At 43.0% G+C, this 13,040-nt stretch overlaps 1 protein-coding gene across 5 annotated transcripts in view; it reads right to left on the bottom strand.

The window, feature by feature from the left end:
* The window catches only part of LOC115117281 (lysyl oxidase homolog 3B-like), a 119,972-nt gene that overhangs the window by 67,332 nt on the left and 39,600 nt on the right, over positions 1-13,040 (bottom strand). For 4 of the 5 annotated variants that reach the window (XM_065004447.1, XM_065004449.1, XM_065004448.1 and 1 more), the window contains exons 5-6: positions 8,301-8,378; positions 639-695 (exon numbers count right to left, since the gene is read on the bottom strand). The exons of the other annotated variant lie outside the window; for it this stretch is intronic. In XM_065004447.1, coding sequence (XP_064860519.1) covers positions 639-695; positions 8,301-8,378 — 135 coding nt within the window. The remainder of the gene's footprint in view (positions 1-638; positions 696-8,300; positions 8,379-13,040) is intronic. 5 annotated transcript variants of the gene reach the window in all.

The raw sequence follows: 13,040 nt of genomic DNA, 5'->3' as shown, positions 1-13,040 counted from the left end.
AGAGTTATAGTCCTACTGGTTCCCCCTGGACAGTTATAAACCTACTGGTTCCCCCTGGACAGTTGTAGTCCTACTGGTTCCCCCTGGACAGAGTTATAGTCCTACTGGTTCCCCCAGGACAGAGTTATAGTCCTACTGGTTCCCCCTGGACAGTTATAAACCTACTGGTTCCCCCTGGACAGTTGTAGTCCTACTGGTTCCCCCTGGACAGTTGTAGTCCTACTGGTTCCCCCTGGACAGAGTTATAGTCCTACTGGTTCCCCCTGGACAGAGTTATAGTCCTACTGGTTCCCCCTGGACAGAGTTATAGTCCTACTGGTTCACCCTGGACAGTTATAAACCTACTGGTTCCCCCTGGACAGTTATAAACCTACTGGTTCCCCCTGGACAGTTATAGTCCTACTGGTTCCCCCTGGACAGTTATAAACCTACTGGTTCCCCCTGGACAGAGTTATAGTCCTACTGTTATACCCATACGGTTCAGGTCAAAAGTAGTGCACTTTGAAAGGAGCAGACTGCCATTTGGGACAGATCCTGGTGAGCTGGGAAAGAATCAAACGTCCCACCGACACACAAAGACAACCATTATTCATCAGGAGGATATTAAGGGGAACTAGCTGCTTGTGGTTTTAGTTTACCTTTTGTTTAACCCAGAGGTGAATGGTTTAGCCCTAGCTTTAGCTTTGGGTGGCAGCCTGCAAAGTAAACATTGGTTAGATGATGATGATGATGATGATGATAAAAGCAATAGGAGAAAATATTAACCAAGTTAGTAACACATGTTACATTATGTGTTTGGGTACAACACGAAAACACGCCATTCATTTCAGAAGTTAAAAGAGCATTGTAGAAATTAACAGAGCATTGTAGAAGTTAACAGAGCATTGTGGAAGTTAACAGAGCATTGTAGAAGTTAACAGAGCATTGTAGAAGTTAACAGAGCATTGTAGAAGTTAACAGAGCATTGTGGAAGTTAACAGAGCATTGTAGAAATTAACAGAGCATTGTAGAAGTTAACAGAGCATTGTGGAAGTTAACAGAGCATTGCAGAAGTTAACAGAGCATTGTGGAAGTTAACAGAGCATTGTAGAAGTTAACAGAGCATTGTGGAAGTTAACAGAGCATTGTGGAAGTTAACAGAGCATTGTAGAAGTTAACAGAGCATTGTGGAAGTTAACAGAGCATTGTAAAATGCACATTTTCCCCCAACAGTTGTTTCCATCACATTGACTTGTTGCAGATAAAAGGCTGTGTGATGACTTAGTGCACATGAAAATACTTTTGCGGTTAAATTCCAGTGTCCGAAGATGAATAGGTCTCATTTTAAACTCTACTGATGGTTTTGCCAATAGTGAATGTCACCTCTGGTCTTGACACTGGCGCTCTAAACTACACTGCTCAAAAAAATAAAGGGAACACTAAAATAACACATCCTAGATCTGAATGAATGAAATATTCTTATTAAATACTTTTTCCTTTGCATAGTTGAATGTGCTGACAACAAAATCACACAAAAATGATCAATGGAAATCAAATTTATCAACCCATGGAGGTCTGGATTTGGAGTCACACTCAAAATTAAAGTGGAAAACCACACTACAGGCTGATCCAACTTTGATGTAATGTCCTTAAAACAAGTCAAAATGAGGCTCAGTAGTGTGTGTGGCCTCCACGTGCCTGTATGACCTCCCTACAACGCCTGGGCATGCTCCTGATGAGGTGGCGGATGGTCTCCTGATGGAACTCCTCCCAGACCTGGACTAAAGCATCCGCCAACTCCTGGACAGTCTGTGGTGCAACGTGGCGTTGGTGGATGGAGTGAGACATGATGTCCCAGATGTTCTCAATTGGATTCAGGTCTGGGGAATGGGCGGGCCAGTCCATAGCATCAATACCTTCCTCTTGCAGGAACTGCTGACACACTCCAGCCACATGAGGTCTAGCATTGTCTTGCATTAGGAGGAACACAGGGCCAACCGCACCAGCATATGGTCTCACAAGGGGTCTGAGGATCTCATCTCGGTACATAATGGTAGTCAGGCTACCTCTGGAGAGCACATGGAGGGCTGTGCGGCCCCCCAAAGAAATGCCACCCCACACCATGACTGACCCACTGCCAAACCGGTCATGCTGGAGGATGTTGCAGGCAGCAGAACGTTCTACACGGTGTCTCCAGACTCTGTCACGTCTGTCACATGTGCTCAGTGTGAACCTGCTTTCATCTGTGAAGAGCACAGGGCGCCAGTGGCGAATTTGCCAATCTTGGTGTTCTCTGGCAAATGCCAAACGTCCTGCACGGTGTTGGGCTGTAAGCACAACCCCCACCTGTGGACGCCGGGCCCTCATACCACCCTCATGGAGTCTGTTTCTGACCATTTGAGCAGACACATGCACATTTCGGGCCTGCTGGAGGTCATTTTGCAGGGCTCTGGCAGTGCTCCTCCTTGCACAAAGGCAGAGATAGCGGTCCTGCTGCTGGGTTGTTGCCCTCCTACGGCCTCCTCCAAGTCTCCTGATGTACTGGCCTGTCTCCTGGTAGCGCCTCCATGCTCTGGACACTACGCTGACAGACACAGCAAACCTTCTTGCCACAGCTCGCATTGATGTTCCATCCTGGATGAGCTGCACTACCTGAGCCACTTGTGTGGGTTGTAGACTCCGTCTCATGCTACCACTAGAGTGAAAGCACCGCCAGCATTCAAAAGTGACCAAAACATCAGCCAGGAAGCATAGGAACTGAGAAGTGGTCTGTGGTCACCACCTGCAGAACCACTCCTTTATTGGGGGTGTCTTGCTAATTGCCTATAATTTCCACCTGTTGTCTATTCCATTTGCACAACAGCATGTGAATGTATTGTCAATCCGTGTTGCTTCCTAAGTGGACAGTTTGATTTCACAGAAGTGTGATTGACTTGGAGTTACATTGTGTTGTATAAGTGTTCCCTTAATTTTTTTGAGCAGTGTATATATATATATTTTTTTTTCACCTTTATTTAACCAGGTAGGCTAGTTGAGAACAAGTTCTCATTTACAACTGCGAACTATAGAAATATAACTATGTTAAACTATAGAAATATAACTAAATATAACTATGTTAAACTATAGAAATATAACTAATTATAACTATGTTAAACTATAGAAATATAACTATGTTAAACTATGGAAATGAAATGCACATTCAAACAAAGATTGACATTATTCACATAAAATGGGCTTTTCAAAAGGACTTCCTGCTTTAAAAGAGAATATATTCACAAAATGTAACACGCTTTTACATTTTGCAATCATACCGTGGAAAGTTTACATCCACTTAGGTTGGAGTCATTAAAACTAGTTTACATACACTTAGGTTGGAGTCATTAAAACTAGTTTACATACACTTAGGTTGGAGTCATTAAAACTAGTTTACATACACTTAGGTTGGAGTCATTAAAACTAGTTTACATACACTTAGGTTGGAGTCATTAAAACTTGTTTACATCCACTTAGGTTGGAGTCATTAAAACTTGTTTACATACACTTAGGTTGGAGTCATTAAAACTTGTTTACATACACTTAGGTTGGAGTCATTAAAACTAGTTTACATACACTTAGGTTGGAGTCATTAAAACTAGTTTACATACACTCAGGTTGGAGTCATTAAAACTAGTTTACATCCACTTAGGTTGGAGTCATTAAAACTAGTTTACATACACTTAGGTTGGAGTCATTAAAACTAGTTTACATCCACTTAGGTTGGAGTCATTAAAACTAGTTTACATACACTTAGGTTGGAGTCATTAAAACTAGTTTACATACACTTAGGTTGGAGTCATTAAAACTAGTTTACAGACACTTAGGTTGGAGTCATTAAAACTAGTTTACATACACTTAGGTTGGAGTCATTAAAACTAGTTTACATACACTTAGGTTGGAGTCATTAAAACTAGTTTACATACACTTAGGTTGGAGTCATTAAAACTAGTTTACATACACTTAGGTTGGAGTCATTAAAACTAGTTTACATCCACTCAGGTTGGAGTCATTAAAACTAGTTTACATCCACTCAGGTTGGAGTCATTAAAACTAGTTTACATACACTTAGGTTGGAGTCATTAAAACTAGTTTACATACACTTAAGTTGGAGTCATTAAAACTAGTTTACATACACTTAAATTGGAGTCATTAAAACTTGTTTACATACACTTAGGTTGGAGTCATTAAAACTAGTTTACATACACTTAGGTTGGAGTCATTAAAACTAGTTTACATACACTTAGGTTGGAGTCATTAACTTGTTTACATACACTTAGGTTGGAGTCATTAAAACTAGTTTACATACACTTAAGTTGGAGTCATTAAAACTAGTTTACATACACTTAGGTTGGAGTCATTAAAACTAGTTTACATACACTTAGGTTGGAGTCATTAAAACTAGTTTACATACACTTAGGTTGGAGTCATTAAAACTAGTTTACATACACTTAGGTTGGAGTCATTAAAACTAGTTTACATACACTTAGGTTGGAGTCATTAAAACTAGTTTACATACACTTAAGTTGGAGTCATTAAAACTAGTTTACATACACTTAGGTTGGTGTCATTAAAACTAGTTTACATACACTTAGGTTGGAGTCATTAAAACTAGTTTACATACACTTAAGTTGGAGTCATTAAAACTAGTTTACATACACTTAAGTTGGAGTCATTAAAACTCGTTTACATACACTTAGGTTGGAGTCATTAAAACTAGTTTACATACACTTAAGTTGGAGTCATTAAAACTCGTTTACATACACTTAGGTTGGAGTCATTAAAACTAGTTTACATACACTCAGGTTGGAGTCATTAAAACTAGTTTACATACACTTAGGTTGGAGTCATTAAAACTAGTTTACATCCACTTAGGTTGGAGTCATTAAAACTAGTTTACATACACTTAGGTTGGAGTCATTAAAACTAGTTTACATACACTTAGGTTGGAGTCATTAAAACTAGTTTACAGACACTTAGGTTGGAGTCATTAAAACTAGTTTACATACACTTAGGTTGGAGTCATTAAAACTAGTTTACATACACTTAGGTTGGAGTCATTAAAACTAGTTTACATACACTTAGGTTGGAGTCATTAAAACTAGTTTACATACACTTAGGTTGGAGTCATTAAAACTAGTTTACATTCACTTAGGTTGGAGTCATTAAAACTAGTTTACATTCACTTAGGTTGGAGTCATTAAAACTAGTTTACATCCACTCAGGTTGGAGTCATTAAAACTAGTTTACATCCACTCAGGTTGGAGTCATTAAAACTAGTTTACATACACTTAGGTTGGAGTCATTAAAACTAGTTTACATACACTTAAGTTAGAGTCATTAAAACTAGTTTACATACACTTAAATTGGAGTCATTAAAACTTGTTTACATACACTTAGGTTGGAGTCATTAAAACTAGTTTACATACACTTAGGTTGGAGTCATTAAAACTAGTTTACATACACTTAGGTTGGAGTCATTAACTTGTTTACATACACTTAGGTTGGAGTCATTAAAACTAGTTTACATACACTTAGGTTGGAGTCATTAAAACTAGTTTACATACACTTAAGTTGGAGTCATTAAAACTAGTTTACATACACTTAGGTTGGAGTCATTACAACTAGTTTACATACACTTAGGTTGGAGTCATTAAAACTAGTTTACATACACTTAGGTTGGAGTCATTAAAACTAGTTTACATACACTTAGGTTGGAGTCATTAAAACTAGTTTACATACACTTAAGTTGGAGTCATTAAAACTAGTTTACATACACTTAGGTTGGTGTCATTAAAACTAGTTTACATACACTTAGGTTGGAGTCATTAAAACTAGTTTACATACACTTAAGTTGGAGTCATTAAAACTAGTTTACATACACTTAAGTTGGAGTCATTAAAACTCGTTTACATACACTTAGGTTGGAGTCATTAAAACTAGTTTACATACACTTAAGTTGGAGTCATTAAAACTCGTTTACATACACTTAAGTTGGAGTCATTAAAACTCGTTTTTCAACCACTCCACAAATTTCTTGTTAACAAACTATAGTTTTGGCAATTCGGTTAGGACATCTACTTTGTGCATGACAAGTAATTTTTCCAACAATTGTTTACAGACAGATTATTTCACTTATAATTCACTGTATCACAATTCCAGTGGGTCAGAAGTTTAGATACACTAAATTGACTGTGCCTTTGAACAGCTTGGAAAATTCCATAAATTGTCATGGCTTTAGAAGCTTCTGATAGTTTCATTGACATCATTTGAGTCAATTGGAGGTGTACCTGTGGATGTATTTCAAGGCCTACCTTCAAACTCAGTGCCTCTTTGCTTGAAATCATGGGAAAATCAAAAGAAATCAGCCAAGACCAAAGAAAACAAATTGTAGACCTCCACAAGTATGGTTCATCCTTGGGAGCAATTTCCAAACGCCTGAAGGGTACCACGTTCATCTGTACAAACAATAGTACACAAGTATAAACACCATGGGACCACGCAGCCATCATCCCGCTCAGGGAGGAGACTCGTTCTGTCTCCTAGAGATGAACGTACTTTGGTGTGAAAAGTACAAATCAATCCCAGAACAACAGCAAAGGACCTTGCGAAGATCCTGGAGGAAACAGGTACAAAAGTATCTATATCCACAGTAAAACAAGTCCTATATCGACATAACCTGAAAGGCCACCCAGCAAGGAATAAGCCACTGCTCCAAAACCCCCATAAAAAAAACTATGGTTTGCAACTGCACATGGGGACAAAGATCGTACTTTTTGGAGAAATGTCCTCTGGTCTGATGAAACAAAAATAGAACTGTTTGGCCATAATTACCATCGTTATGTTTGAAGGAAAAGGGGGAGGCTTGCAAGCTGAAAAACACCGTCCCAACCGTGAAGCACGGGGGTGGCAGCATCATGTTGTGGGGGTGCTTTGCTGCAGTGGGGACTGGTGCACTTCACAAAATAGATCACCATCATGCGGAGGGGGAAATTATGTGGATATGTTGAAGTAACATCTCAAGACATCAGTCTGGAAGTTAAAGCTTGGTCGCAAATGTGTCTTCCAAATGGACAATGACCCCAAGCATACTTCCAAAGCTGTGGTAAAATGGCTTCAGTTCAGGCTTCAGGTATTGGAGTGGCCTTCACAAAGCCCTGACCTCAATCCAATAGAATATTTGTGGGCAGAACTGAAAAGGCGTGTGCGAGCAAGGAGGCCTACAAACCTGACTCAGTTACAGCTCTGTCAGGAGGAATGGGCCAAAATTCACCCAACTTATTGTGGGAAGCTTGTGGAAGGCTACCTGAAACGTTTGACCCAAGTTAAACAATTTAAAGGCAATGCTACCAAATACTAATTGATTGTATGTAAACTTCTGACCCACTGGGAATGTGATGAAAGGAATAAACGCTGAAATAAATAATTCTGTCTACTATTATTCTGACATTTCACATTCTTAAAATAAAGTAGTGTAAAGTGGTGATCCTAACTGACCTAAAACAGGGAATTATTACTAGTATTAAATGTCAGGAATTGTGACAAACTGAGTTGAAATGTACTTGGCTAAGGTGTATGTAAACTTCCGACTTCAACTGTATGTGTGAGCCTGAGCTCTATGCCCACCAGATTAGTTGAGTTGCATTTGTGTGTGACTAGGAACGGTTAAATAAGCTAGAGTTAGATGAAGTCACACCATGTTAGTTAGATGAGGCAGTGAGGGAATGAAAGCCAGCTGGGTAAAGGTTCTTGAACGTTCTAGAAAGTTACTACTACTACTATGACCACTGCAGGAAACCCACTGTCAGCGTCCCAAACAGCACCCTATTCCCTCCGTAGTGCACTACGCTATGGGCCCTGTTTAGAAGTAGTGCACTACCCTATGGGCCCTGTTTAGAAGTAGTGCACTACCCTATGGGCCCTGTTTAGAAGTAGTGCACTACCCCTATGGGCCCTGTTTAGAAGTAGTGCACTACCCTATGGGCCCTGTTTAGAAGTAGTGCACTACCCTATGGGCCCTGTTTAGAAGTAGTGCACTACCCTATGGGCCCTGTTTAGAAGTAGTGCACTACCCTATGGGCCCTGTTTAGAAGTAGTGCACTACCCTATGGGCCCTGTTTAGAAGTAGTGCACTACCCTATGGGCCCTGTTTAGAAGTAGTGCACTACCCCTATGGGCCCTGTTTAGAAGTAGTGCACTACGTAGAGATAGTGTGGTGTTTGGCCGGCAGCCCCAGTCTTTGGGGGGAGAGGGGCAGGACAGTGGGTTGTTCCCTGAGGTAACTATACCTGGCACCAGCAGAAACATGAACCTTGGCTTTGACCTTTTGACCTTGGCTCTCTGCTGCTCTCTTTCGCAGACGGTTTCTGCAACGGAAACATCACCGACACATCACCGAGACACTAGTGATGGTGAACAGACGTTCACACACACACACACACACACACACACACACACACACACACACACACACACACACACACACACACACACACACACACACACACACACACACACACACACACACACAAACGCGTAGTACACGCAAGCTGTACACTCACACACATGCACACCCACACCCAATAATACACACACATGCATGTGCAGACACACACACACACACACACACACACACGATAGTACACGATATAACAGCCATAACACAGACAGTTTGGTTGTCAGGTTTAAAGAAGAGCAGTAAGGTGGGCTTACAGAGCCTTTGGAAAGTAATCAGACCCCTTGACTTTTTACACATTTGGTTACGTTACAGCTTTATTCTAAATGTTTTTTTTCTCTCTCATCAATCTACACACCATAATGACAAAGCAAAAACAGGCTATTAGACATTTTTGCAAATGTATATAAAAAAATATTTTAAAAATGAAATATGACATTTACATGTATTCAGACCCTTTACTCAGCTATTTTCAGGTCTCTCCAGAGATTTGAAATTGGTGTTCAAGTCTGGGCTCTGGCTGGGTCACTCAAGGACATTCAAAGACTTGCCACTTCTGCATTGTCTTGGCAGTGTGCTTAGGGTTGTTGTCCTGTTGGAAGGTGAACCTTCACCCCAGTCTGAGGTCCTGAGCGCTCTGGAACAGGTTTTCATCAAGGATCTCTGTACTTTGCTCTGTTAATTTTTCCCTCGATCCTGACTAGTTTCCCAGTCCCTGCCTCTGAAAAACATCCCCACAGCATGATGCTGCCACCATCATGCTTCACCGTAGGGATGCTGCCAGGTTTCTTCCAGACATGACGCTTGGCTTTCAGGCCAAACAGTTCAATCTTGGTTTAATCAGACCAGAGAATATGCCAGCTCTAGGAAGAGTCTTGGTGGTTCCAAACTTTTTTCATTTACGAATGATGGAGGCCACTATGTTCTTGAGGACCTTCAATGCTGCAGAAATGTTTTGGTACTCTTCCCCAGATCTGTGCCTCGACACAATCCTGTCTCGAAGCTCAACGGACAAATCCTTCGACCTCATGGCTTGGTTTTTGCTCTGACATGCACTGTCAACTGTGGGACCTTATATAGACAGGTGTGTGTCTTTCCAAATCATGTCCAATCAATTAAATTTACCACAGGTGGACTCCAATCAAGTTGAAACAGTCGAAACATCTCAAGGATGATCAATGGAAACAGGATGAACCTGACCTCAATTACGAGTCTCACAGTAAAGGGTCTGACTATTTTTTATTTTATGCTGGCCCCCCAGTCTGTCTCCAGGCAACATACCAGTAAACTAACTATGTACTGGCCCCCCAGTCTGTCTCCAGGCAACATACCAGTAACCTAACTATGTACTGGCCCCCCATTCTGTTACCAGGCAACATACCAGTAACCCAACTATGTACTGGCCCCCCAGTCTGTTACCAGGCAACATACCAGTAACCCAACTATGTACTGGCCCCCCAGTCTGTCTCCAGGCAACATACCAGTAACCTAACTATGTACTGGCCCCCCATTCTGTTACCAGGCAACATACCAGTAACCTAACTATGTACTGGCCCCCCAGTCTGGTACCAGGCAACATACCAGTAACCTAACTATGTACTGGCCCCCCAGTCGGTTACCAGGCAACATACCGGTAACCCAACTATGTACTGCCCCCCCCAGTCTGTTACCAGGCAACATACCAGTAACCCAACTATGTACTGGCCCCCAGTCTGTTACCAGGCAACATACCAGTAACCTAGCTATGTACTGGCCCCCCATTCTGTTACCAGGTAACATACCAGTAACCCAACTATGTACTGGCCCCCATTCTGTTACCAGGTAACATACCAGTAACCCAACTATGTACTGGCCCCCCAATCTGTTACCAGGCAACATACCAGTAACCTAACTATGTACTGGCCCCCCAGTCTGTGTCCAGGCAACATACAAGTAACCTAACTATGTACTGGCCCCCCATTCTGTTACTAGGCAACATACCAGTAACCCAACTATGTACTGGCCCCCAGTCTGTCACCAGGCAACATACCAGTAACCCAACTATGTACTGCCCCCCCAGTCTGTTACCAGGCAACATACCAGTAACCTAACTATGTACTGGCCCCTCAGTCTGTTACCAGGCAACATACCAGTAACCTAACTATGTACTGGCCCCCCAGTCTGTCTCCAGGCAACATACCAGTAACCTAACTATGTACTGGCCCCCCAGTCTGTTACCAGGCAACATACCAGTAACCTAACTATGTACTGGCCCCCCAGTCTGTTACCAGGCAACATACCAGTAACCTAACTATGTACTGGCCCCCCAGTCTGTTACCAGGCAACATACCAGTAACCCAACTATGTACTGGCCCCCAGTCTGTTACCAGGCAACATACCAGTAACCTAACTATGTACTGCCCCCCCCCCCAGTCTGTTACCAGGCAACATACCAGTAACGTAACTATGTACTGGCCCCCCAGTCTGTTACCAGGCAACATACCAGTAACCTAACTATGTACTGGGCCCCCAGTCTGTTACCAGGCAACATACCAGTAACGTAACTATGTACTGGCCCCCCAGTCTGTTACCAGGCAACATACCAGTAACCCAACTATGTACTGGCCCCCCAGTCTGTTACCAGGTAACATACCAGTAACCTAACTATGTACTGGCCCCCCAGTCTGTTACCAGGCAACATACCAGTAACCCAACTATGTACTGGCCCCTCAGTCTGTTACCAGGCAACATACCAGTAACCTAACTATGTACTGGCCCCCCAGTCTGTTACCAGGCAACATACCAGTAACCTAACTATGTACTGGCCCCCCAGTCTGTTACCAGGCAACATACCAGTAACCCAACTATGTACTGGCCCCCCAGTCTGTTACCAGGCAACATACCAGTAACCTAACTATGTACTGGCCCCCCAGTCTGTTACCAGGCAACATACCAGTAACCTAGCTATGTACTGGCCCCCCATTCTGTTACCAGGTAACATACCAGTAACCCAACTATGTACTGGCCCCCCAGTCTGTTACCAGGCAACATACCAGTAACCTAACTATGTACTGGCCCCCAGTCTGTTACCAGGCAACATACCAGTAACCCAACTATGTACTGGCCCCCAGTCTGTTACCAGGCAACATACCAGTAACCCAACTATGTACTGGCCCCCAGTCTGTCTCCAGGCAACATACCAGTAACCTAACTATGTACTGGCCCCCATTCTGTTACCAGGCAACATACCAGTAACCTAACTATGTACTGGCCCCCAGTCTGGTACCAGGCAACATACCAGTAACCTAACTATGTACTGGCCCCCAGTCGGTTACCAGGCAACATACCGGTAACCCAACTATGTACTGCCCCCCCCCAGTCTGTTACCAGGCAACATACCAGTAACCCAACTATTTACTGGCCCCCAGTCTGTTACCAGGCAACATACCAGTAACCTAGCTATGTACTGGCCCCCATTCTGTTACCAGGTAACATACCAGTAACCCAACTATGTACTGGCCCCCCATTCTGTTACCAGGTAACATACCAGTAACCCAACTATGTACTGGCCCCCCAATCTGTTACCAGGCAACATACCAGTAACCTAACTATGTACTGGCCCCCAGTCTGTGTCCAGGCAACATACAAGTAACCTAACTATGTACTGGCCCCCCATTCTGTTACTAGGCAACATACCAGTAACCCAACTATGTACTGGCCCCCCAGTCTGTCACCAGGCAACATACCAGTAACCCAACTATGTACTGCCCCCCCAGTCTGTTACCAGGCAACATACCAGTAACCTAACTATGTACTGGCCCCTCAGTCTGTTACCAGGCAACATACCAGTAACCTAACTATGTACTGGCCCCCAGTCTGTCTCCAGGCAACATACCAGTAACCTAACTATGTACTGGCCCCCAGTCTGTTACCAGGCAACATACCAGTAACCTAACTATGTACTGGCCCCCCAGTCTGTTACCAGGCAACATACCAGTAACCCAACTATGTACTGGCCCCCAGTCTGTTACCAGGCAACATACCAGTAACCTAACTATGTACTGCCCCCCCCAGTCTGTTACCAGGCAACATACCAGTAACGTAACTATGTACTGGCCCCCAGTCTGTTACCAGGCAACATACCAGTAACCTAACTATGTACTGGGCCCCCAGTCTGTTACCAGGCAACATACCAGTAACGTAACTATGTACTGGCCCCCAGTCTGTTACCAGGCAACATACCAGTAACCCAACTATGTACTGGCCCCCAGTCTGTTACCAGGTAACATACCAGTAACCTAACTATGTACTGGCCCCCAGTCTGTTACCAGGCAACATACCAGTAACCCAACTATGTACTGGCCCCTCAGTCTGTTACCAGGCAACATACCAGTAACCTAACTATGTACTGGCCCCCAGTCTGTTACCAGGCAACATACCAGTAACCTAACTATGTACTGGCCCCCCAGTCTGTTACCAGGCAACATACCAGTAACCTAACTATGTACTGGCCCCCAGTCTGTTACCAGGCAACATACCAGTAACCTAACTATGTACTGGCCCCCCAGTCTGTTACCAGGCAACATACCAGTAA

Source organism: Oncorhynchus nerka, linkage group LG18, assembly GCF_034236695.1.
Source record: "Oncorhynchus nerka isolate Pitt River linkage group LG18, Oner_Uvic_2.0, whole genome shotgun sequence".
In the NCBI taxonomy this organism is placed as follows: Eukaryota; Metazoa; Chordata; class Actinopteri; order Salmoniformes; family Salmonidae; genus Oncorhynchus; species Oncorhynchus nerka.
Note: the sequence above shows the minus strand (reverse complement) of the source record. Positions and strands in the feature narration are given on the sequence as shown.